Below are 26,720 nucleotides of genomic sequence, written 5' to 3'. Positions count from 1 at the left end.
TACTGTGGATTGTCAGAGACCATCTCTTCCATCTGCCTGCCTCCAGGGTCAGGGTCTTCCCTTCCCTCCCCTCCCTCTTCCATTTCTTTCCTCCTTCCTTTCCTTGGATACAGGGTCTTACTTTCTATGCACCTCAGGTTGGCTTAGAACTCAGGATCGTCCTGCCTCACCCTCCCTAGGGCTGGGATATCAGGTGTTCCACTTCATGCCTATGCTCAGGATTGTCTATGTAACTTCTCCTTTGTCCCTAAGATGTCCCAGCAGCCTCTCTGCTTCCGTAGCTGCCTGCCAGCAATCACAATTCCATTTACGCTTCTGCTCCTTGAATTCGGGCCAGGAATCCTATGGTCTATAAAAGCATTCTTCCTTCAAAGCAAACAGGCGGAGCTTCAAGGGAAAAAAAATGCTTGAAGGATCCTACCTTGGACGGTGACCCTGGCGCTGCAGGACACCTGCCCCAAGGCATTCTCAGCCAAACAGGTGTAGGTCCCATGGTCCTCTGGCAGGGCATCCTGGATGTGGAGCTCAGCCATGCCAGCCTCACAGATGGAGTGAGCAAACTTGATGGGCTGCCCTGCAGAGGGAAGCACAGAAGGGCTCAGGCCAGGAAGCACCTGCTGGTGGTGGGATACCAGGCTTGACCCCGGCAGGGCAACTGTCACGACGCTGGAGCCGGTCCAAATCCATGGAGGATGAGCCTGGGCCTGGAAAGACTGGGTAGAGTCACTCTGGAAGAATTTGGCATGCGGGAGGGCAATGACAGACAGCTGGCATTTTTGGATAACCTCCATTCCACACACCTGGAAAGAATTCTGCAGGGTCTTTTGGTCCACAGCCCAGGCTCGGCAGAGTAGACCTCATTCAGACTGAACATGTGGCTCTCAGCTCTTTTGAGATGTCTCCAGAAAGAATGATTCCATTTCCCATTATAGATATTGATCAGAAAGCAATGCTGTAGCCCCACCCTAATGTGGCAATTACGTTCATTTCCTCTGTGCAATAAGCTACACTTTAGCATTCAAGGGAAAGACACACGTGGGGAATAAAAAAATGAATGGTCCTACAAGAAGCCCTCTTTATATGCAGTCCTATGTGGCAACAGGTTGTAAGCAGTTAGCATCAGTGCCATCTTTAATACATGCTCCAAAATGGTATCATTCTACAATGGAACCTTTACTTCTAGGGAAATAGTCTGTCTTCTTACTGAAGAGTCTGGCCTCTAGCAGGAATGTGTTCCTCTGCTGTATAGGAAGCAACTGTCACTTCTTTCTCTTGCCAGCACCCCCCCCCCCCCCGCCCAGTCCTAGTTTGCACTTCATAAAATTAAGGGTGGGAGGCAGGAGAGGCAGGCAGTTTAGTGAGAAACAGCCCTTCCCATAGAGCAATGTTTTCTTCTGCACATAACAACACTTCGTGTCTCCAGGACAGTTTTGCAAAGAGACTGCCAAGCAAGAGGGAGGGAAGAGGACCTTTCCAATCCACTGCATTCCATAAAAGTAGGACTGGGAGGGGTGGAGCGGGGGGGGGGGGGGGGGGGGAGGCAGGGGCCAGGAGAGCGCCATTGGAAGGACTGAATACCCTTTGTTTTTATTTTTGTAAGAGTGACACCCCTCGAACCTGAGACCACCAGCATGCTCCTTGACTGTCCTCAGCCTGTCTCCTCTGTCCCAACATGGGTGACAAGCACTATGAGAACCTGTCTTTTCCTGATGCACAATTCTTGACTCCTTTCGGGCCCACAAGCAGGGATGGTGCGCCCCAGAAGGAAGCTGCTGGCTCAGAGCACATCATGACCCAGAGTTAAGAAACTCCCAGTCTAAAGAAAAAAGAAAGAAACTCCCAGCCTAGAGGTTTGTTTGGACTAATCTGAAGCCAAGGAAGGTGAATTTAAGCACGATTGCCCTCTAGTGGGAAAAGTGCGGAAAGCCAAGATCTACCCCCACGGTCAAGACTCACTACTAATAGCAAAGAAACACAAACCATGGTCCACACCCCACCTGCAACCTGTGTGTGTGTGTGAGTGTGTGTATTAGAATACAACATATATTACTATAATTTATTATAACATATTGCATTATTAGATATCATAGTATATAGTAATATGTATTAATTATAATGTATAGTTATATATATATTATATATTAATTCTTTGGGAATTTCATACAATGTACTTTGGCCATAGTCTTCCCAACTCCTCCCCCTCACTCCTACCGGATTCACTCCCACCCCAACCCACAATTTTGTGTCCTTTTTGTTTTGTTTTATTGAATTTGTTTTATTGACCCATTAAGTCAAACCTGTCCTGTTCATATATTCTTGGGTACGGAGCATGATTCCTACCAGGGGCCATACATATTCTTAAAGAAAACAGACCCTCTCTCCCCCTTAAGCTACCAACTACCAGTAGCTCATCAGCTAAGGGTGGGGCTCACGAGCCCTTCCCGCTCCATGTTGGAATGTTGACTGGCTCAATCCTGTCAGGTCTCATGCAGGCAACCATAGCTGCTGTTAGTTTATGACTGGAGAGGTCCTGTCGTGTCCAGAGACACCGTTTCAGTCCAGCCCTCCCTCCCTTCCTTCTGTCTCTTGCAGTCTCTCTGTCCCATCTTCTGATGTGGACCCTGAGTCTTGAGACGAATATGATATAGATGTTCTATTTGCGGCTGAGCACTCCAAATATAGCATTTTCTGCGTATTGACCAGTGGTGAGCTTCTGTTAACCAATGTCCACTGCACAAAAAAACTTCTCCGCACTGACCTATGTGATTTGGTTCTACACAGCTAGCAAACCAAGAACACTATTTAAGTACTTTATATATATATTTTTTTTTAATAAAAAAGAATAAAATTTCATGACATGGGGAAATTGCATGAAATTCTTATTTTAGTGCCCACAAATCATTTCCACACTGTCTGCTGTTTTCATGTCGCAACTGTGGTGTTGAATAGTTGTGGCAGAGGAGAGTATGTCCTGAAAACCTGAAAGGATTGACGGACTGGCTCTCTGGAGGAAATGCTCGCTGACCCTTGTTTAGCTCGGTCCCGTCAAAATGAAACTCTCACTCCGACCCACGACTGGTCCTTATGCTCATATTAAGCTCTAGCTGAAAGTAAGCTGGGTCCTTGCTGTCAGTCCCAGGACCCCTTGAGATCTGCCCATGGGTGAGGGGTAGGAGAGAGGGCACACTCAGTTCTCACCTATCTTCCTGAGCTAACTGCCTGGAGAGCGAGTACACACCTCCTCTCACTCAGAGAGCAATTCTGGCAAAGCCGGAGAGAACCTCAGTGGCATGGAGGCTCACGGGCATGGAGGCTCACAGGCAATGGGTCGGGACAGTGACACACTGTTTGGTGTGTCTATTTGGTGACAAGCGATGGACACTGCCTTTGAAGAAGGCTGCGCCATACGACGTGAGAACCGGCTAAGACTGCAAGCTCTCCGTCCCCATCCTCAAAAGTCAGGTTCCCCGACTGCTCTGTTCTGTAGAGAGTCCCCTCTCAGCAGGTCCCTATGCTTTCTCCCGAGCAGCCTCTGCCCATTGCTTATGCCAAGTGTGGTGGCACACACCTTTGATGACCAGCACTTAGGAGCAGAGGCAGGCGGATCTCTGTGAGTTCGGGGCCAGGCTGTTCTGCACAGAAAGTTTCAGGAAGGCCAGGTCTACATAGAGAGACCCTGTCTTGAAAGCCAAACAAAAGTCAAAGAGCTTTACTTAATTATAGAAGTATAATTAACAGCATAAAGAATTACTAGTTTTTATCCTAGACCCACCTGCCACTCAATAAAAGGTCAAATTCTTTGACCAAGTTCTGATGTGGGTCACTGGGTTATTCATGCGCGTGTTCATTCATTGACTCAACAAACGCTTATTGATGGTATCTTAGGAGTCTAATCATAAGAAAAGAAACTGAAACAGCATGTGTGTATCTCTGGGCGGTGCCTCGTTACCCACTTTATACATGTGAACTCAGTGAATCTCTAACAGTCACCCTGCCAGGCTGGCAGCAGGATTCCCCAAGAGCAGAGGAACTGGGTCAGCTGGTGAGCAGCAGGCCCAGAGCCCACACCTTCTCTTTCCTGTGCTTCTGAGGCACACAAGGTTCAGTATGAGGAGAGAGAACTCGAGTCAGGAGGCCGACGGGGCGGGAGCAGGGAGAACTCACCATTGATCAGCCAAGTGATCCGGGGGACTGGGGTCCCCCGTACAGAGCACCGCAGCACCAAGTCCTGGCCCTCAACGACAACACTGTCCTTCAGGACGCTGGAGAATGAAGGGGCCGTCTGTGCCAAGTTTGACCCTGTGAAGGCAAACAACAGAAAGACCCTCTCAGGTCACAGCTCGCCCACCCAGTGATGGACCAGTTATGCCAAGCCTTGCAAGGCAGACATACCCATTGTCCTGGGCCCTGGGCTTCCTCAACAGCCTGTGCCTTACTTACTTCCATGCTTGAGGAGGAAAGGTATCAGATGCCTGCAGGCCACTCAGTACAACTGACAGGGGGTCTTCCAGGGTCACAAAGCTCCCTGGTGCTAGGGCACTCACACAGAGGCCTGCCTTTTCTCCTTGCGATGCAGGTCTCTCCCATCTACTTCTGACCTTTGCTATCCTGAGCATCCTGGGAGTGCCTTCTCCCCCTCTTTCTGGGTCTGACTCCGAGTTCTAGGATCTCTTCTTTGTACATGCCATCACCAATTACACAGTCTTATTACATGATTCAAATAAATACCTTACTTGTAGAAACTGTAGACACATAGTGGGGATATTTCCATTTGAAATTATTATTCCCCCCACCCCAATTCCAGGACTGAATCAAATGACAAAGACTCATATGTATTTTCCAAGTGTGATTTGAGCCCGGTTCTAGGTCAAAGGTCCAGAATGGCTGATGGCAGTGCTATACACACACACACACACACACACACACACACACACACACACACACACACACACTGCCTGCTGAACTTTCAGAGAACTGCCTGCAGAACTTACAAAGTTCAAAGCCTTCTGTACTGTAGATTGGGGAACACTTTAAAATTTGAAGACCTTAATTAAGAGAAACAGGGACAGATGGTGGCTTCTGAACCAGTCAGGGTATGGTACAGCAGAATCACAGGCCACTCTCTGATGCCACAACCACACTGTCTCCTCTAGACCTTGGGGTAGAAAATGGGTGAGCAGACACACGACAGCAATGGTGTTTCTGATCAGGCCTGGCACCAAGGAAGGGGCAACTGGTCCAAGGACTGTAGGAATGCACCGTCTATACCTTCTCTGAGTCACCATCAGATTCCCTCCCTAGAGAGACGCTGTTCAGAGTCACTGACAAGATTACGTTCCTAGCCAAGTTGGGTTAGAAATATGCTCTTTTATAAGGCATGTGACAAGTGACATCATTTTACTGCACTTCAGTATTCTCTTCTGGAAAATGGGTGTGGCTCTAATTACCTATTGAGGCGACTGGGATCACTAAATAAAATAAAGCAAGGAGAGCATTTGGCACGCGCCTAGCCTACAGAACACTTACAGAGAGCCTTTGCCACTCTCATCAAGTGGAAGCCGTGCACGGAAACCCTGCTTGGAGGAGGTAGAGTTTAGTGTGGGAGGTAGAGAGGCAGAGGAAGAGCTCCCAAGAAGACAGTGACCAAGAAGGAAGAAGCTCCTTTGATGGGGGAAGAGGAAAGACTCGGGGCGGGGGTCATCCCTGCTGGCCAAGATCTCCATGGAGATGGAAGGCATAGAAGAGATGTGTGAAGAAAGGAAGCAGCCTTTCTGCAGTCAGAGGAAGGAGGAAGGAGAGGTTGGTGGCAGACGCTAAATAACATGCATGGCACAGACTGTGTCTTGGTAAAGTATTTGCCGGGAATGAATGGGGGATTTGTAACCTGGAGAGGTGGCGGGATGGCGAACCCCTTAAGGAGATAGGGGAACGCAATGCACTTCTAGAAGGGGAGAAAAAAACAAAGAACTGACCTCTGCAACTACTCCATTAAAGCAGAGAGGATGTCATCACAGAGATCCTAGATCGAGCTTTCCAGAACTCTGGATATTAACCAAGGCTTGAGAAAACCAATCCGCAGCCCTTCAAACTCAGCTGAATCTGGGGAAGGACAGCAGACTCTGTGGTCTTTTAACTCCCCTCCCCTTCACCCCAGCTCTTGGCAGCTTTGGAAACCAGAAGCAACTATGGAACTTGTGAAAATGAGCTGTTTGGGGGCCAGAGCTCCAGAAAAACCACAGCCCCAAGAGAATCGTCCCCACTGCCTGGTTCTGGCAGCTCCTTCTGCTCCACCTCCAGCGCCGTCTGCCTTGACCAGACGCAGAGCTCGGTCTGTGTGAACCGCTCTATCCCCAAGGTATTTGTGAAAAAGCAATTATTTAACATCACTGCTACCAAGGCAGCAATATCAGCTAGGACTAGTATGAGTCTGACCAATAAAACTTAAAAGGAAAAACTGGGAAAATGTCCACGGCTATGAAACTCTGACTTATCCCCTGGGTCCTAGAAGGCCCCATGCAAGTACAAGGCAATGTGTACGCTCAAGGAAGACCTGAGAGGCCCTATTTTCACCTTTGGCTGGTCTGGAGGCTCTCTGCTAGCAGGGAATATTGGCTATGTTGAGTTGTAAACGTTCAGCAATAGAACGGAAGGTTCCCTTGAATACACACAGAATCCCTCGTCAAAGGCTGGAAGACATACTGGTTTAAGGCATTTCCTTAATTTATTTGTATCCAACTGTTACTTCAATCACCAAGATGACTAAATGGAAATGTCACTGGACACATGACATGATCTGGTGCTACCGATGTCCCTCAAGGGCCCATGCATTGGGTCCTCAACTTTGGGGGATATGGTGGACACTGCTGGAGGGGTCTAGTGGGTGGAAGTTAGGCCACTGAGGGGGTCCTTTTGGGGGGTATTCGAATTCAAGTCCTTCATCTCTTGCTTTACTCCCTGGTTTCCTTGAGCTAGGGAGCCTTCTCCATCACACACTCCCTGGTTTCCATGAGCTAGGGAGCCTTCTCCATCACACACTCCCTGGTGGGCTTTATCACCAAGCACCAAAATGGGTGCAGACAGTTGACCGTGGACTGAAACCTCAAACTGTGAGCCAAAAAATCCTTTCCTCCTTTAGGTCAATTATGTCAGGAATTTGATCACAGGGACAGAAAGCTAACATATCCAGACTTCCCAAAATAGGAGGAAACAATTAAAAACCATACATTTAATAAAGGACTTATATCCCAAATATATAAAGAAACTCTTAAAACTCCACCACCACCACCACCACAACAACAAAATGACTGAATTAAAAAACGAGCAATGATTTTTTTCACTAGATTTCTGTAAAGAAGATATGCGAACATCTGAAAAGCACACGAAATTATATTCAATGTTAGTCATCAGAGAAATGCAAGTCAAAGTCCCAGAGAGACAATGATAGAAAAGGAAAATACGGAAGGTAAGGTGTTGGTGAGGATGCGGGGAGCTTGGAACACTTGACACTGCTGGTGGAGCAGGATGGCGACACCACCGTAGAGAACAGCCTGCTGGTTCCTCAGAGGGAAACACAGCATTACCTCACGACCCAACAGTTCCCCAGACACTGGAAAGCACCTGCACACACTGCTCACAGAGAGCTCCACCCCTAGAAGAGCTAATGGCTGCAGAGGGAGGGAGAGTCAGTTTTCTCCAGGGATGAAAGCCCCCGATAGACTTCTCAATCCTATGTGGTCCTCCTTAAACACATGTGCCTACAAGTAATGCTATAATGCTAACTGGACTAAGTAAGTGTGTGTGCATGTGCGTGTGCGTGTGTGTAAAGCAATAATAATTATAGAAAAATACAGAGGGGTGATGGGGTACATAGGAGGTACTGGAGTGGGAGAGGGTGGGGTGAAAATGTGTAAATGCAGTGTACTCATGTAAGGAAAATTTAAGAAAATTAAAGTAAAAAAATGCCTGAGAAGCAGAAATACACCCAACATTCCTCTACTGATGACTGGACAGACACAAGGTGATCCAGTCAGTGGAATGTTATTCAGCTACAAAGGTGAATGGAATGCTGGTACAAGCTACAACAAGATGAAACCTGGAAACGGTCTGCTTGTTTTTTGTTTGTTTGATGTTTGTTTTGTTTTGTTTTTTGAGACAGGGTTTCTCTGTGTAATAGCCCAACCTGGCCTGGATCTCACTCTGTAGACCAGGCTGTCCTTGAACTCACAGAGATCCGCCTGGCTCTGCCTCCCAAGCGCTGGAACTAAAGGTGTGCACCGCCCAGTTGCATTCTTCTAAGACAAAGAAGCCATTCACAAAAACCCCCAACATTATATGATTCCATTGATACAAAATGTTCATAATGGGAAAATCCACAGAGACAGAAAATAAATAATGGGTTTTGGGGCTGGGGCCATGGGAACAGCAACGTCTGATGACTCGTAGGATTTTGGAGTGATTGTCTAAATGACGGTAGTGATGGGCATACAATTCTGTGAATGGGTTAAAAATCAGTGAATTACAAACTTCAAAGGGTGACTTTTATGTTATATGAATTATGTCTCAAATTGCCTACCACACAAACCAACAATAACAACAAAATGATAGAGGGTTGGTAAGAGACAAACTACCCCAAGATGTTAAATAAAAAAAAAAAATTGTTTTCCCTAAGATGTAGATAAATTCAGAGCAGACAAAGCTGGAGGAGAATTTAGGCTCTTGAGACATCCCATCCACCTTTGGTAGCCCTGAAGACACACATCTACCCGCTAACTAGACATGGAACCTGGACCAGCTGATGAAGCAAGAGCTCCTAGGCCTGACATCACTGCCACAGGTACTCCATCTCCAAAAAGAATAGATAACACTCCTTGTAAAGAAATTCACCAGCACAGTAAAATCCCAGTCAAGAGGCAAGCAAAGGAGCTAGAGAGCAGTTAAGAGCACCGGCTGCTCTTCCAGAGACCTGGGTTTGGTCCCCAGTACCTAGGACAGATGGCTCACACCTGCATGTAACTAGTTCCAGAGGTTCCTGACACCCTCTTCTACTGAGTGATTTCCTGTGGATATTTGAGATACACACAAAAGCAGACAGAGTCATGCAGTGAATCTCTGTGTAGCTCTTACTCACTTCCATTTTTATAGACCAGTATTGTTTTGTTGATATTCTTGCCTATGCTGCCCAAATGTCAAGTATTTTTAGGGCAAATATAAGAAATCATATCATTTCATTAGAGAATTAGTTAAGAAGAAGCCTTGAGACCATCATCACAACCTTAAATAGCACCATGTATCAATGCATTTGTCTGATCTCTCACAAAAACTTAAAAACTGTTTTAGTCAGAATTGTATAAAACCTTCAAACTCTCAATACTGATATGTTTTATACCTTTTAATCTAATCATTTTGTTCTCTCTCTCTCTCTCTCTCTCTCTCTCTCTCTCTCTCTCTCTCTTTCTCTCTCTCTCTCTCTCTTACTCTCTCTCTCTCTCTCTCCCTTCCTTCCTTTTACTTTCCTTGTAATTCATTTGTTAAAATAACCTGGCAAAGGTTGCTGGTCCTGTAGAACTCCCAACTTGGTGTATTCTACTCCTAGGGTTTTCATTTAATAGGTTTATCAGTGGTTTGACGTGGACCTAGGGCTCACAATCGCACATTATGCATTCAAAAGGGAATTTTTTTTTTATAAATTATGTATACAGTATTCTGCCTGCATGTGTCCCTGCAGAAGAGGGCACCAGATCTCATTACAAGTGGTTGTGAGCCACCATGTGGTTGCTGAGAATTGAACTCAGGACCTCTGGAAGAGCAGTCAGTGCTCTTAACCTCTGAGCTATCTCTCCAGCCCAGGAATTTTTGTAATTAAATTTATTTAGTGTGTGTGTATGTCTGTGTGCATGTGTGCATGCATGTGTGCACACATACAGCGCACATGGCCTAGCAAGGATGTGGGAGCTGCTTCTTTCCTCCCACAGTGTGTAGTATCCTGAGGATTGAACTCAGGTCATCAGCCTTGGCAACAAGCTCCTTTGCCCACCGAGTCCTCTCAGCAGGGAGAAATTGTATAGAAAAACAAATGGAAACATTGACTGACTAACTTCCTTCCTCTCTCTTCTTTGGTTCCGGCGCCAGAGATCAAAACCCGGAAGTCGTGCAAGCTACAGGAGCACTCTACCGCTGAGCTGCGTGTCCAGGACAACTCATCATGGCTTCTCTGTAATGGTGGGACAGTGACCACAACAGAAACCGTCAACAAAACAAAAAGATGCCAGAATTATCCATGTCTACTCTCACAACAGTCTACGACTACTAAAAATCATGCCTTCAAAAATATTAAACAGTATAGAAAGAGGTTTGTGTTCTGTGAGTGAATTAGGATAGAAAGCAGGATTCAAGCGAGCACAATGATGATTTTGTTTAAAAGACATTGAAATAATTATTTTGGAGCCAGAAGATTATATATGGCTTAAATCCTGCACAACGAACATGCATTGCTTCTATAAACAGACACTGAGTAAACATAAAAGGCGTGGCACCCCATCATCTCCTATTTCTTCAAGCCTGTATATTTAGTGAATGCTCATTCTCTGTGGTTAGAGCTGAGTCATGGCACTACTTGGGCAGCTGAGGAACCTAAAAAAATAGAGCTGTCAACTGGCCTTGGCATGGACTGGGGAACGTCTGTGTTGAGGTGACTCTACAATAAACATCTGCTGAAGAATTGGGGGGTGCGGGGGTGGGAGCAGTGACTTCTCCCTTGGTCTGTCGGTGAGGACGACAGCTGCAGTCTAGGGTGCGGAGCTGTAGGACCTGAACTGCCTGAATCATGGGAATCGGGGGATGTACTCACGTTCCACCAGGAGGGTCCAACTGCAGGACACACGGCCAAGGATGTTGGATGCTGTGCAGCTGTACCTCCCACTGTCCCTCATCCGGGCTCTCCGTAGGCAGAGGTAATGGGATGCACCGTCTTCATAAATCTCAATAACGCCTTCTCGTCTCCTCACAGGGATGCCTTCCAGGAACCAGGCCACTTCAGGCTTTGGTATCCCTGAAACTATAGGGACATGTGTGGAACAGGTGCCCTCAGGGAGCACTGTGTGGCTTATAAGGTGGGGTGGGGAGAGACTGACGGGAGGGAAGAACTCAGGCTAGGCGGGAACTGATTTCCTACTTCCAAGCCTGCCCCCTCTCCTGGGATCCTGCACTCGCTGAGTAGATGTCCTGTGAGAGTCAGGATCCTGAGGCAGGGGACAGCAGGGGTGATGGGCCAATTCTCCAGGGGAGACAGGCACTGGAAAAGGAGGACAGAGAAGAAGGGGCCTTCAGTGTGTTTGTGATGATGGATATGCTGAGGGGTGAGTTAGAGCACAGGACCAACGCTCTATTTCATAAGAAGTCATGGGCAACTCCGAGGGCTTTAGAGACTGAGCACTTCCTAAAGAGAAGACCCTGGAAAGTAGCTTCCTGGGGGACCTGAAGAGGGATGCAGAGATACAGGAGGTGCAGGCTGATGTGTGGTGAAGGAAAGGAAGAGCCATCAAGGGGCTGGCTACATTTTGGGAACCAGCACCTTAAGCAGCGCTACTCACCCTCACAGATGAACTTGACTGTCTGATCTTCAGTGACTTCTTGGCTTTGGGGCTGACTCTCAAATTTGGGGAATGTCGACTCCCTTTGGCTCTCTATGGAGATGTTCCTGGTACCAAACTTGTTCCCGGTTGGGCCTCCCAGGCCACACTGTCTGGTAGGGAGTGTGGCTTGCTGAGGGACAGCCAGACTTTTCCTCTCTTCCCCAGGAGAGAAGGCCCGGAAGCCTGGTTCTCTCGCTTCTGGCTGGACTTTCGCAGCCTGCAGGGTAATGGTGCTGGAAGTCTTCTGCAAGACTGAGGACTGCAGGACCTTTCTGGGAGAACCCTCACACAGCTTCAGCTTGGGCTCCTGCAGGGACTTCAGGTGGCTGTTTGTGGCCCAGGCTGAGGAGACACTCCTCTGGGGGCTTGAGCAGGTCTCACTTTTGGCCACAGTCTCTGGGTCCTTGGAGACTCCATTGGTCACCTCCTTCCTGATGTCTGGACTGGGGGCCTTGGTTGCTCTCACAAACGTCCTGTATGGCAACGAGGACGGTCAGGAGGGGGAGAGGGAAACAGGGGCAGGGTGGTCATCTGGTTACTTGCAAATGTTACTCACCATGGTAGAGATGTCAAGTATCACAAAGCCTACAGATGATGGCTAATAGCAAAGTATTGCAGCTTGCTCTGCATCCCATGTCGGAGCTCAGGGGCCACCAATGATCTCCCCTGTCCTTTGCTTCCACCCATAGCCCTATGCATTGATACTTGTCTTTTCCCTGGGGCTCTGGAGTTCAAATCAATCATAGGCTTCCCTTGCTCACAAAGTCCCTCTCTGATCCAATTCTAAGTAGCCTCTGTGGTCAGTCAATTTTAAAGACATACACTGAGTTATATCACTGAAGCTCAGGAAGGTTTCAGCTTTCTACTCTACTAAGGATAAAGTCCCAGCTGCCTCTTGCTGCACAAGCCACTGATCTACAGGCTACCACAGTCATGTGGGGCTTATTTGGGCCTCACGGCCCTCCTCTCAGGCTTTCCCAGCATGCTCCTTGGAACCTGTCCTCCTGAGCTTTCCTCATCTGCTACTGTTGCACTTTCCAGGTCTGAGTTCAAATGCGGACTTTTCAGAAAGGGCATTCTCAACCCCAGTAATTGCAACTGGTGTCGTTCCTCGGAGATCGCAGTTGTCATTTTATATGGGAGGCAGTTTAAAGCCCTTCTCTACAGTGGATGGCCTGCTCCCTCTGTGCGCTGACATCCACTCTGTGCCTCACACCCAGAAAGGAAGGAAAGCAATCATGACTGTATGCCAGAGGATGGAGTGGATTCTGGCCTGGGATGGTCTGCTTTAGAAGACACTGAGAGGATGCTGAGGCGCCAAGCCCTCCAGGAATTTTCATGCTGATTTTGGAGACTCTCATCAAACCAGACAGCAAATTACCACAGGAGGAAAAAGCACAGCACCCACAAATAAAGCGACCCCCAATCCTCGCTTCCTACACTATGACTTGACAATTCAGGGCATTTCCCTGCTGTCGCTCTGTGCGGAGGATTTTAAGATGAAAAACATAACAATTATGAAGAGAAGACATACCTAGTGGCATTGTCCAAACCTGGAAGAGGGGCAGAAAGACAGTGGATTAGTTTAGATGCCAAGCAGAGACAATGATAAGGTGACATTGTTTTCATTTATTGAAGAGTTTCCCTGCTTGGGGCTTGGGGCAGGGTGAGAAATCTTTCTCACACTAGGAACATTTCCTGGGCTTTCTAACAGCTGCTGGGGCTTGAGGACATGGACTCTCTTCCCCCTCACCAAATGGAGGGAAGGATAACCAACAGACAGGCAAATCATGGAATAAACCCTCCAACAAAAGTGCCAAACCCCAATGCTTTAGCTGTCAAAACCGCACGCACGCACGCACGCACTCCAAAAAGTTCATTTTGGGAAGATAAATGCTTTAGAAACACACAAAAGAAGTGACATTTTATTCTCCCAGGAAGTATACAATATATTCTTTTCTTACCAAGTCTGTCTGATGCTTTTTAAATTTTATCATGGAAAATTCCCAAATATATACTAGTAGGAAGGTGGACATTATATGATGAGGAAAGAACAATTCACCAGTCCTGTCTGTCTCTTTTTGTCTTAGTCTGTTTGCTTGGTTTTGGATACTTTCAAACAGATCCCAGCAGTGTATCATTTTGTCATTAAGTGCATTAGGAGGGAGTGGCTTTTAAACGCAAGGGTATGGAAAATAAAGGGAGGGTGGCTCAGCCTTGCTGCAGAGGCCTGCCACAGTTCCTGACCCACAGGGAGGGGCCAAGGCACATTCTTTGATCAGGACTGGGGTTTCTTGTTTTAATTGTATCGGGTGGAACAGAAAATACCAGTGCACGTGGTACATGGAATGTGTCAGGGTGGCTCCATGAAACCTGCTTCAGTTAAATAGGTTTAAACACACAAGTTTCTTTCTGTGGACTACAGAAATACTTAAGTCAAAATAAAGAGATGATTCATAGATAGATAGATAGATAGATAGATAGATAGATAGATAGATAGATAGATAGATGATAGATAGAAAGATAGATAGATAGATAGATAGATAGATGGATAGAAAGACAGACAGATATGATAGATAGATAGATAGATAGATAGATAGATAGATAGATAGATAGATAGATAGATAGACAAATAGACAGACAGATTACACAGACAGACAGACAGACAGACAGATAGATAGATAGATAGATAGATTGATTAGATAGGCAGACAGACAGACAGATGATAGGTAGATAGATGGATGGATAGATAGATAGACAGACAGACAAAGCAAGAAGGCATGGTTTCTGAGGAGAGGGAGGAGATACAAAGGGGAAAAACCAGAGGCAGAAGTGGGGAAGAAAGGAGGAGGAAGGTGGTGAGGTCCCCCCCTTTCTGACTTCTGTGACCAGTGCAATCTGAGCCTGTCTGGTTTGCCAGACTCCCCCACGCACATGCTCAGGCTTCCCCAGGCTAGACTTGGGGAGGCAAGAGAACTGTAAGCAGGCTATCCAGAGAGGTTGCAAAGGAAGAACCGACAGGAGCTGAGGATGAAAGCCAGGCAGAGGAGCTACTGTTGACAAGTCCAGGCTGGTGAGGAGGAAGATCCTAGGTAGAAAATGTTAAGTTGAGGGAGCACCTTGTCGGGTCTAAGAAACTCAGGACAAATGACCATATCCTGGAGCAGTCATGTTGTCAGTTTATACACATCTGATTTGAGGGACAGAAGGGACAAGTTAGATTTCAGGCAGGAATGATGGCAGAGCATCAGCAACACCTACTTCTCCAATAGTCAGAGATAGGAGAGAGCTACCCGAGTTAGGAAAAAGGACAGAAGACACAGGGGCAGCACCTAGTTAGGGACACAAATGAAGTGGACAGACAACTCATGGCATCTTCCTCTAGGCCTGCTCTGTGCCGCTAGCCCGTCCCTTTTCTTCTACTCTATCATTGAAGATGCATGGTTATGTTAGTGTGTCACATGTATATACACAAGAGACAGGAGGAATAGTTTCCTCTAGGAGGGTCCTGGCACCAGGAAAGGGTCCCTCTGCGTGAGGCCCCTCAGTACCTGGGATGGAGAGTTCCGCTGACATGGAGGCTTTCCCTGACCCGTTCACCACCATGCATGTGTACACGCCCATGTCATCCCGAGTGACCTCATGGATTTCCAGGATCTGCATACCATTCTTCTCTGACATGGACACACGAGCACTTGGCTGCAATGGGACATTTTCCTGTAAGTGGCAAGAGAGGAGCTTGGTTACAGGAGTCTGCTCTCTTTTCAACCCGGTTATCCCACCTTCCACCAGTCCTGTGGAATGGACACCAGGGCTTGGGTACACGGCACCTATTCTGTGGTCTCTGGACAGTTGTCATGGTGATGGCTAGTTTGTCAACTTGACACAAGCTGGAGTCATTTGAGAAGAGGGAACCACCTCAAGTGAGAAAACAGCCCCATCAGACTGGCCTGTGGACAAGTCTGTGGGACATGTTCTTGATGGATGATTGGTGTGGAAGGGCCCAGCCCACCATGGGCCATGCTGTCCTTGGGCAGGTGGTCCTGGTGTGTATGAAAAGCCAAACTAAACAAGCTAGAGAGAGCAAGGCAGGGAGGAGCCAGGACTTGTGCTTCAGCTCCTGCCTCCAGGCTGCTGCTCTCTGACTTCTTTCAGGGATAGACAGGGATGTGGAAGCACAAGTCAAATAAACTCTTCAAGATGCTCTTGGTCACGGTGTTTAACCCAGCAACAGAAAAGACTAAGACAATCCCTACTTGAGGCCTTTGCATAGGCTTGGAGCCAATGTGTGGAAACTTGTCCCAAAAGACCTGCGTTTCTTGGAAGGAAGGGGTATGGAAAGGTACTCTATACTGCTCACTTCAGTTTGTCTTTGCCTCCTTTTTTTTTTACCCCCCCTGAGGATGAGTTTAGAAGAATCAAGAGACAGGTAAAAGCAGCCCTACCATTCTCAGAGTTTCTTTTCTGAAAAAAAAAAAATCATCTATTCTCTCTCTGGCCTTGACCCCACCTGTTCCCGACCTCTCTTCATGCCCTGCTCCATCCTCATCTTTCTCACTGCCTGGCACCACTGTCTCCGCGGCCTCTCTTCACTCTGCCCAGGTCTGAACTGTTTGCCAAGCACTTCCACGTGGAGTGTCCACTAACTTGTCAAGGCATTATTCCTATCTCAATGGTAAGGAGGCTGGGCTCCAAGAGAGTAGGGGACTTGTCTAGCATCACACGCTTCATGAACCATAGAGCTGTTGCCTGAAAACCAGCACCCCAATTCAACTTCCTCTCCTGAGATGCCTGCTCTGTCTTTACACAGCGGCTTTATGCTGTTTTGTGAGTGTGAGGACGAGAGGTCCATGTAACAGCAGGGGAACAATGGAATAGAAATGTCACTATCACACCTACTGAGAGCCTTGGGGAGATGGGGTTGAAAACAGCCTAGGGTTGACACAGAAGGAACCAACTGGAAAGCCAGATTCCCACTAGTCCCAGGGTTTTGAGATCTCAGGGTTCCTGGCCAGAGTCAGAGTCTGGGCAGACAAAACCTCACCTTGAGCCAGGTGACCTGTGGTGGAGGCCGGCCAGTGATCTTGCAGGAGAACCGCCCCATCTGCCCTTCTTTGACCACAGCTCGGCCCAACTTGGTGGCAAACTTCGGTGGGCACTCGCCCCAGATGCTAGGACAAGTCTCCCCTGCTGGGAATGAAAATCTGTCCCCAGGAAGAAATCAACGGAGAATCCAAACTTAGACAGGGTAACAGTTCAATTCTTCCTCTCCTGCCTGCCACTTAAACTGTGGTCAGAAACCATTTAAGAGTTGTTTCCCCAACTCTATGCCTCAAACGCTTTCTCTGGTCTCCTCTGCGAAAATCAGTGGCACTAGAACATATAACCTCTACCACATGAACATGCTACCGTGTGGAATTTACTATTCTCCCTTAAACCTGAGTCCTACTGAGCTCTGGCCCAAAACCTGTATTTTGGACAATAGGACAAGAGCAGGCTAGCCGTATGCAGCTTCCAGTGCTGACTCATGGAAACCTCCAGAAAGATCCTCTGCTTTGGCCCAGTATTCTGCCTAGGTGCAGAAGCTCCAGGAGATGGAGCCACAAAACAGAGGAAGCTCCTTGAAGAGAATGTGGAAGCTCTCACACATTCAAGGACATCTGCAATGAACGTCCCTTTGTTGAGAAATAAGCTTAGGTTGAACCATCAAGATCTGGGGCTTGTCTGTGACAGCAGTTATTGCTAATGCTTCTTCTAAGTTTACTCATTTGAATTTTGTATCCATTATTATCGTGATTGTTAGAATCCTCTGAAGACCATAGGCATAGTCCTCCACTTCCTTAGCATGTAGTAGCTGGGCCAAAGGTGCTACCTACAGAGGCTGCCAGGTCAGAAGATGCTGGGGAAATGATATACAATGTGCCACTAGGACTTATGTGCTAGACCTATGCTAGTCAAGTCAGCAGGAAAAACCAACCCAACCCTTATTCCGGCTTGAACATTCCAGAACTTACCCTGAGGCTTTGGAAACAGCAGGCTGACCATGCTTCTTCGTAAGATTCCCTGCAAGTAACAAACAGAGAGAAGGTTAAAGAGTCAGCACTGCACCCACCAGTGTTGGCCATGAGTCATGCAGATTCAACAACAGAAGGTAGGACACGATGGTAGCAGTGAACCTTGATGCGCACATGCACACGTGCTGATTCCCTGTGGGCATCAGGTTACGTGGATCCTTGTAATAATTGAATGGTAATACATTAGTCTGCCATCTTTTTAATTTTTTAGAAAAATTATGTATTATTATTTTGTGTGTATGAGTACTCGCCTGTGTGCATATATATGCACACCAGGTGCCTGCCTGGTGCCCGCAGAAGCCAGATGAAGGTGTTGGATCTCCTGGAATTGGAGTTACAGATGGTTGTGAGCCACCATGTAGGTGTTGGGACCTGAACCTGGGTCCTCTGGAAGAACTCTTAACTGCTGTACCATCTCCCCAGCCCTCTTCCTACATGTTTTCAATGGGTGAGAAAAATGAAATCAGAGAAGTCACATGTGTAAAGTCACAGAGCCTAGAACGGTTCAGGAATTTATTGGGTCTCCCAGATTCTGGAATATCAACCTCTCTGCTGAGTTGTGAGGTATTGCTATGGACTTTCTACTGTGAGAGTTACCTGTAGAGATCCAGGACCTTCCCAGAACATAAGCCAGTTTAAGGGAGAGAAGGAGATGCCCTTGTACACCTCTTACCATATCTATCATGATGGGTATAATCAAGACTCCGTTCTTCCACAGAAGGCTGAGCAAACAGCAACAAGCAGAAATGGAACAGGGAAGAGCCGCCATGGAGCCACACCTCCCCTGAATCAGCAGCACTGCCCCACGCAGTACTGCCAGTCCTTGGCAAGGTGCTGTCATTCTGGGCACCACCAGTTCTCGCTGAGAAGTTAATACAGCCAGTGCCACTGAGTCTGGGTGAGTCACTGGCATACCAGGCAGGAAACAGTTAAGCAGTAAGCCTAGAGAGACCAGGTGGGGTGCCCTTTACCCAGTTGCTACAGCTGGGGAGGGAATATATAATGTGACTAGGAAATAACTCTGCTGTAACATAATTATACACAGTGTTGTTTTTGAGTTAGGAGAAGGAGGAGGAAAGGGCATTTTTGAGATAGCCATCACACTGGAAGTTGTTCTTTTTCTACCATAAGCTGTGAACGTGGATAAAAGCCTCCCTAAGGCCCACAGGGAAGGCTCAGTCATTCTCATATGAGCAAGCGTCTGCGGTGGGGAATTTACAGGGCATTAACTGGAAAGCGGTGGATCTCCTTATTCTCTCTTATCTATTTCATTGACATGACAGGGCAGGAATGAACTCAAGGGTAAAGGCTAAACATCACAGTGAGAGTTTCCCCAGACGCTCCCATCTTGAGATTTCAACAGTACATCAGTGAGACGGGATCAACCACCAACGCTTACATCACATTCGAGTTGTGACCCCGTGGATCAGTGATCACTGTTGACGCATTTTTGTTCGGTATGACCACAGAGTGGGCAGGGTGTGTCATCGCCTTCTACAGTCAAGAAGGTTAAAAGAAACTTGAAGCTGATCAAAGGGGAGACAAGTTTTGAAAGGACCCGGCAAACATGTACAGCTAAGATGCTGGGCCCCTTCCATACTGTTGGAAGAAGTACAAACAGAAAATCTTTATTAATAGCAGTTGTTTGGGGGTGGTAGGGTGGTCAATAATTTTAGCTATATTTTGCTTTCAGTAATATTAGCTATATTTTTTTTTTCCAGAGCTGAGGACCGAACCCAGGGCCTTGCGCTTGCTAGGCAAGTGCTCTACCACTGAGCTAAATCCCCAACCCCAATTAGCTATATTTTTAAAATGTATAAATATAATTGTTTAAAAAAAGAAGAAACGCAATGTAGTCCTTCCCTCTCCTGAAGAAGAGAAAGGGAAAATGAAATCTGGCATCCAAACAGGGAGTCAAAGCATCTTGTACATGTTCCACACGACAGCATGGTGCTAAGAGTCCCACCACCTATCATTTACGGCACTTCTCAGTGCTACCCTATTACCCATCGGATCTTCTGTATAAATAGATAAACAAAATGCAGTTTATTCATGCAATGAAATATTATTCAGCCATAAAAAGGAAGGAAGTACTGACACACTGCAGTCTGAATGAGCCTTGAAAAGTATGTGATGTGAAGGAAGCTTATCACAAAGGGCACATACTTTATGGCTTCATTTCTAAAAAATGTTCTGAACAGGCAAATCCACAGAGAAAAGAAAGTGGTAGGCAGCTGCCAGGGCCACGAGGAGGAGAGAAATTAGTGGCATGGGATTTCCGTTTGTGGTAATGATAAAGTCCTAGAACTGGGTGGTGGTAGCAGCTGTGCGAGCTGAGGGTGTACGGATGACACGGTATACTGCTGATCACTTCAGGTCACTTCAGGGCACATTATGGTAAAATGGTGAAAAGGTAAATATTACATGCTTTTCACCACAATAAAGAAATAGATGGAGAATTTAAAAAAAATCTTAGGAGCTAGACATCTTAATCTGAAAAACAAAACAAGCAAAAATGTGGCATTTTTTCCCACCGAATAACAAATGTTACAGGTGCTTCTCTGTCAGAGCAAGGGCAATTTACAGTATGATTTAAGGGCAATGCACAAACGGGCCATCTAAGGGTGGACCTGAGGAATGCTCATGTCAATATGAGGTCATACCAGAGAGCTTACATCACAACAGAGAATTGGGGCTGAGATAACTAACAGGGTCTATACGGGATGGGGGAGGATTCAAGTTATAAATAGTCAGATAAGGCAAAAAACTAATTTTACCAAAGTATGAAAAGCTGGCAGGATAGTAAGGCTATGATGGGAAAACTAGTGGGAAGGAGGTTAAGGTAGAATGCCAGAGATGGAGGAGCAAGGCAAGAGAGCTGGCGAGGGCTGGAACAGTTTGCAAGGGGGAGACCGAGACACTGGAGGTATTTTAACCACTCATCTTAGATTTTTCAAGGACAGGATAAAGGGAATGCTGGTAGGTCTTAGGAGTGAAAAGTTCAACAGAGGAGGGTCTAAGAGAAAACCTGGTGCTTTTCATCAAAAGACGTAAGAAGAATGGATGGAAACAGAACGCCAGGATCCAAAAGTGAATGGTGTGGTCAAGATGGTAAGAAGGAGGAACGCTCCCCAAAGTATGTGGCAACACCATTCATCATCCAAACAGGACTCCCAGCGCCAGGAGACATGATTAATAATCGTGCCAGGGCAACAAGAGCAAACCCCGCCTGCTCCAGGTGAAGCAGAAATAGCCAACCTACTTAGCCATCTTCAAAGTGTTTTTTACAGAAGGCTTAAAATAGTGCTTCTCCACTCTATTAGAACAAATCCCACCTCCATCACACGCATTTAGTCATGCCCGGGCCACCCTGAATTGAAGTTCATGGCTAATTGGCCATGTATATGGTTTCAGAAATTCATGTAAAGCCTTAATTAAAGCAAGGTGACACAGAGAGCCGACCATAATCCTCTGTATCACGGTATGTAATTGTTCTCCTGGAACACGCCGGAGGATAATGAGGTGATCAGATGTTTGCAGAACTTGTAAAGTATGCCTGGATTTCAAAAATGAATGAGCAAAAATCATACCATCAAGTGGTACAGGAAAAGGAGGAGAGAGGTGGATAAGAGAATAAATTGTTTTAAAATAAAAGAGTAGACACATTATATTAAAGGGAAAAAAAAAGGATAAAACGCCTTAAAAGGGCCGGGCGGTGGTGGTGCACGCCTTTAATCCCAACACTTGGGAAGCAGAGGCAGCCTGGTCTACAGAGTGAGTTCTAGGATAGCCAGAGCTGTTACACAGAGAAACCCTGTCCTGAAAACCAAACAAATAAACAAAACAACAAACAACAAAAAGCCTTAAAAGGTAACTTAGCAAGGTAAGTGAAGGAAAACCATATGGAGAAAAGAGAAAAAAAGACCTCAAGTGTGATGTCAAAACAATTCTGGTTTATGCTACAGAATCAAGTAATAGAAGGTTATCGTAAAAACCTTATCTATGTCTTAAACGCCCACCATGCTTTGCAACACATCCTCTGTGAGGATAAGAAAGGAAAAGTGACATGTGCTGTAACTCTGTAACTCCAAACTAACTTCACTATGCCACCTTTCCACAAATTCATCATAGTACTCCCAACTTTTTGTTTTGTTTTGTTTTTTGTTTTTGGTTTTTTTCAAGACAGAGTTCCTCTGTGTAGTTTTGGTGCCTGTGCTCTGTAAACCAGGCTGGCCTCAAACTCACAGAGATCCGCCTGGCTGGGTCTGAGTGCTGGGATTAAAGACGTGCACCACCACCGCCCAACTTTTAAAGACAGGTGAAGAGACAGAAAACCTAATGAGACATGAGTATCTCATATGTCTCCTTAATTTAATACTACTTGGTTCCAGCTCTGTAGAGTTTCAGGTCTCCTCTGGTCTACATGCTATGTGTGCAAGCACATATATGTACAATACTTATATATGTACATGTGTACATGGCTATATTTCACTTAGTAGAAAATGTGCACAAAATAAATTCTGCAATAATTTTTAAGCTATTACTTTGAGACTTCTATCTACATACTGGTAATTTCCTAAATTATTCAGTTAGTTTTCACAACTTAAGAAATTCTGGGTGTCATGAAGGATCATAGTACCACTGGCTTAAATGTTTCTGGAGTATTGTTCTAGCGAGATTGTAGAGAAGAGAGGGAAGATCCTTTCCATAAAGAACACACTGTATTCCTGGTACTTTCCCACTAAATGTCCACAAGTTTCCCTGACCACTGGGAAGAGAAAAGGGGCCTTGTAAATGCCATACCCTCTCCCCTAGGGGATGTGGTGCTGTTTCAACTTGGAGCCAGTGGTGGCTTTACTACTGGAGAAATGTCTGGGAATGAATGACTGGCTGATCACACGTGATAGTTAAGAAAAGGGGAGTGGGGTCGGGTGAAACTAGAGGGTGGTGAACTGTTCCATGTGGATGTTTTTGCAGTAATATGGTCTCCTCTGTTCTCTTTGAAGCACTCTGCCTTTCTCTTGAAGCCTGGAGCTGAGGGCTTGGGCGAGCACTTAACTGGCTCCCAAGGGAGGCAGCCTGGTCAGGGCTGTCCATGAGAGCTCTTGGCATCTTGAAAGAACTGGAAGGTCTATGGGCTGGAGACATTAATGAGAGCTAAATCACACCCGCAGGGAGGGCCTTGCTGACTGTGAATCACAGAAGGATTCCGAGGGGACGGGTGATAAAATCTGGTGTGCACTTTTATAGGTATTTTAAATAGTGGTGTGGACACCGGGGCAAGGACAAGGGAAGCAGGGAGACCGCTGGGAATTTTTGCCACAGGCACGTGCCCACGATAGCAACCCGGACCTGGATGGGAGCACAGGGAATGAACGGGACAGATCTGTGTAGGAGGTGATCTAGCAGGACTTGGAGACACCTGATATAAGGATAGGGGGTATTTGGGAATGACTGAGGTTTTCCAGCTGCCCCATTTTCTAAGGAGATACGGATTGTCACCTGTTGGTTCAACAGTCTTCACGGTCCCATGGATGTCGTAACTATAAATATTGAAGCATTTCTGCCGGGGGATTCCTCCTGTGGTATAAACCAAACATTTTCTACACAACTGTCCATTCTGCAGTCTCTTCTCTGCTGCAGGCCACTCTTGCTGGTGCATACACACATGCATTGTTCTCAGTAGTGGATATGTGCCTCCATGGAGGCCAAAGGTCATCTACAGAGCCGGCCTTTTCAAGGGTCCTGTTTGAGGCTCCAGGAAATCAAAACACTGAACAATTCTTCCTCAAGGGATTGGAATAAAGTACACACCTCTTAGAAGAAAAACTATTTCCTGGTCATTTATGGATGGATAAGGAGTTCAAAGAGTAGCTGCATAGAGTTTTGTACTGAAGGGGGCCTGGCTAAAGAGTTCCTGCAAGTGATTTCTTTAAACGAGTTTTGCTATTATTACTTTACGTGTGTGAGTATTTTCACTTGCATGCATGCCTGTGTGTACAGTGTCCTAGCAGGCCAGGAGAGGATGTCAGACACCCCCTGGAACTGGAGCTGCAGATAGTTGTGAGCTGCCATGTGGGTGCTGGAAATCAATCCCTGGTCCTCTGGAAGAGCAGCCAGTGCTCTTAACCACTGAGCCACCTCTCCAGCTCCAGCAAGTGATTTCTTAATTATCATCCACAGTTGCTCTGAAATTGTGGATACCTGGCAGAAAGAAAAGTAACTTATTTCCTTTAGAGTCATCATTTAGAGCCTAAGACTCCATCTTAGAGTCTTCTTTCTCTAGAGCTTCCTACGGTGACATTCCAAATAACAGGAAGCCCAGGGATAGGCATTCTCTTGTGTACCCGAGTCATGAAGAGCTAATCTCACCCCCTTACCAGAAAGAAAGTCATCAGAGAAGATGTACATCTAATCTGAGGCACTACCCTTTGGGTGTGATGTGGTATTGGTCATTTTACAGCCACCTCCTGTGCCGGCGTCAAGCTGGGGGCCATCCACTGGCAAAGACAGCACCTGGGAAGGGCATCTTAAGCAGATACCTGGAGCAATTCATTGCATCAATCAGCAACTCATTTTGGGGTGTGAGGGGAATCTTGAAAGATGATGGTCTATCTTTTATTAAAACTGATAAAACACTTGAAGAGAAGGAACCTGTGATGGCTAATCTTGGTTGTCAACCTGACTGCATCTTGAATCAACTAAAGCTAAACTGCTGGAGATCCCCGTAAGGGATTTTCTTAATCAGATAATTTGAAGCAGGAAGCCCACCCCAAATCTGCATCTCCAATGGCAGCCCAGATAAAAGGGTGTGGAAGAAGGAAATCTTGTTTTTGCCTGCTTGCCCTCATTCCCATGGAAAAGCTCATCTGTTCTGTTGCTGCGGCCTTCTTTGCCGGTATTAGAATCAACTTCTTTGGGATTCCACCAGAGACTGAAGACCAGCAGCCCTTGGGATCCTGCAGGGACTCCAGCATCAGGCTGAGACTGTTGGACTCGTGGTCTGAACAACAGTTGGATCCTTGGCCTTTCATTTTCAACAGGGGATAGTCATTGCTGGACTACCTGGATGGCATCCTGTAGGCTAGTCTAATAAAATCTCCGTTTAATACCTCCCTGCATTACTAGGAAAGTCAGTGTCTTGAGGGGAGAGCTCTTGCTCCTTAGGTCCCAGTGCAAAGTCTTCACTTTCAACCAAAGATCATGAATGAAAGAACAAGCAGGACTATGAGCAACTGGGAAAAACCTAAGTCCATGAAAGGCCAAGGTTAGAGATGGAGGAAGAGGTGGAGGACTAAGAGACGGGGAGAATCAAGGACACACCAGTGCTGTGGGATGATCTGTATGGCAAGTGTGTTGCTGATTAGTCAATAAATAAAACACTGATTGGCCATTGGCTAGGCAGGAAGTGTAGGCGGGACAAGGAGGAGAATAAAGCTGGGAAGTGGAAGGCTGAGTCAGAGAGACACTGCCAGCCGCCACGATGACAAACAGCATGTGAAGATGCCGGTAAGCCACGAGCCATGTGGCAAGGTATAGATTTGTGGAAATGGATTAATTTAAGATAAAAGAACAGTTAGCAAGAAGCCTGCCACGGCCATACAGTTTGTAACCAATATAAGTCTCTGTGTTTACTTGGTCGGGTCTGAGTGGCTGTGGGACTGGCAGGTGAGAGAGATTTGTCCTGACTGTGGACCAGGCAGGAAAACTCCAGCTACACACCAGGACTGAGAAGACGCCTTGGTGTCTAAGAGCACACATACTCTTGCAGTTTCCCAGCGCCCACATCAGGAGGTGGCTCAGCATCTGTCCCTCCAGCTCTAGGGAAGCTGATGGGGTCCTCCTCTGGCTCCTGTGAGCACTGCACTCAAATTAAAAATAAAATAGAACTTTTAAAAAGTGGAAGTACCATGGCAAGATCAAAAGCAGGGCTACCGCAGGGGTGGGGCGGGGGGGGGGGTGCTGTATTCTGAAGGGAAGAGGAAATAATGACGGGGGAAGATGAAGTGAACCAGGGAAAGGGATCAAGGTAAAGGAGATTTCGAAGTCAGTCTCCAAGAAGAGAGTGCGAACAAGTACTTTATCACTGAATTCTTCTGTGCATTCAGTGGGGCTTCTGACAGGACTGTCTCAATACATAACTGTCTCCCAGCAAACAGATAACTGAGGCAGAAAATCCTGTTTGTGCCAGAAAGCAAAATCCTGCTTGTGCCACATCCATATTGTCAACTCTGACGAGAGAAGGAAGGACAATGAGTCAAGAGCATTTCAAGATTCTGACTGCATTAAAAAACAGGGCACATACCCCTAAAAAAAGAAATTCCACTGGGGAGTCTGATAGATTACAAAGTGTTTATAAAGGGTATAATTGAGAAATATATAAATAGACCTTTCAGAAGGGTGGGAAAGTTAGCTGGGGGGAGGGGAGAAAACACAGTGGACATCTTACAGGAACAATATAAGAGTATTAAAATTCCGCCAAGACAGACAGACATGTTAAATATACAATGTGAGGATAAAAGTGGTCTGACAGTTCCTTGAAACGGGATGGGGGCTCAAAAAGAGGAACAGTTACCATAAATTCAAAATCACCCAAGAGTGTGGTGCCCCAGGAGCTGGGCCAATGCTCACCAGGGCCACTCCCTGAACCTCTAGGACAAAGGGTCACTCCCCATTCCGCCTCACATTCTAGGTGGTCTTTAGAGTGGCCTTCTCTTCCTCTCTCATGGTCAGGAGCTGTGATCCCCACGACAGCAGTTTCATGGGTGTACAGAGAGCAGTAGCCTCAGTACTACTAGGGGTCAGGGATGAGGGGAAGCGGGGGTGGGGGTGGGGAGGTGGGGGGTGTTACTGAGAGGATGGCCAGGAGGCCAGGCTGGAAGAAGGCAGCAGGTAGGCTGCTCCAGCTGACATTTCCAGAAGCCCTGCAGGCGATTTTTGTTTTTGAGATAGGAGCTTGACAGGTAGCCCAGGCTAGCCTTGAACATAATCCTCCTGCCTTAGTCTCTCACATGCT

At 46.7% G+C, this 26,720-nt stretch overlaps 1 protein-coding gene across 1 annotated transcript in view; it reads right to left on the bottom strand.

The window, feature by feature from the left end:
* Positions 1 to 26,720, bottom strand: part of Mylk (myosin light chain kinase) — a 208,183-nt gene that overhangs the window by 110,721 nt on the left and 70,742 nt on the right. Inside the window, 8 exon segments of the mRNA XM_052740431.1 lie at positions 422 to 574; positions 4,165 to 4,299; positions 10,847 to 11,053; positions 11,589 to 12,103; positions 13,165 to 13,183; positions 15,182 to 15,347; positions 16,675 to 16,834; positions 17,645 to 17,693. Of these exon segments, the coding sequence (XP_052596391.1) occupies positions 422 to 574; positions 4,165 to 4,299; positions 10,847 to 11,053; positions 11,589 to 12,103; positions 13,165 to 13,183; positions 15,182 to 15,347; positions 16,675 to 16,834; positions 17,645 to 17,693 (1,404 nt within the window).

This window comes from Peromyscus californicus, unplaced genomic scaffold (genome assembly GCF_007827085.1).
Source record: "Peromyscus californicus insignis strain IS unplaced genomic scaffold, ASM782708v3 Scaffold_16__1_contigs__length_79575227, whole genome shotgun sequence".
Classification (NCBI taxonomy): domain Eukaryota; kingdom Metazoa; phylum Chordata; class Mammalia; order Rodentia; family Cricetidae; genus Peromyscus; species Peromyscus californicus.
The sequence above is the reverse complement of the archived record's forward strand: the minus strand, read 5'-3'. Positions and strand labels throughout refer to the sequence as shown.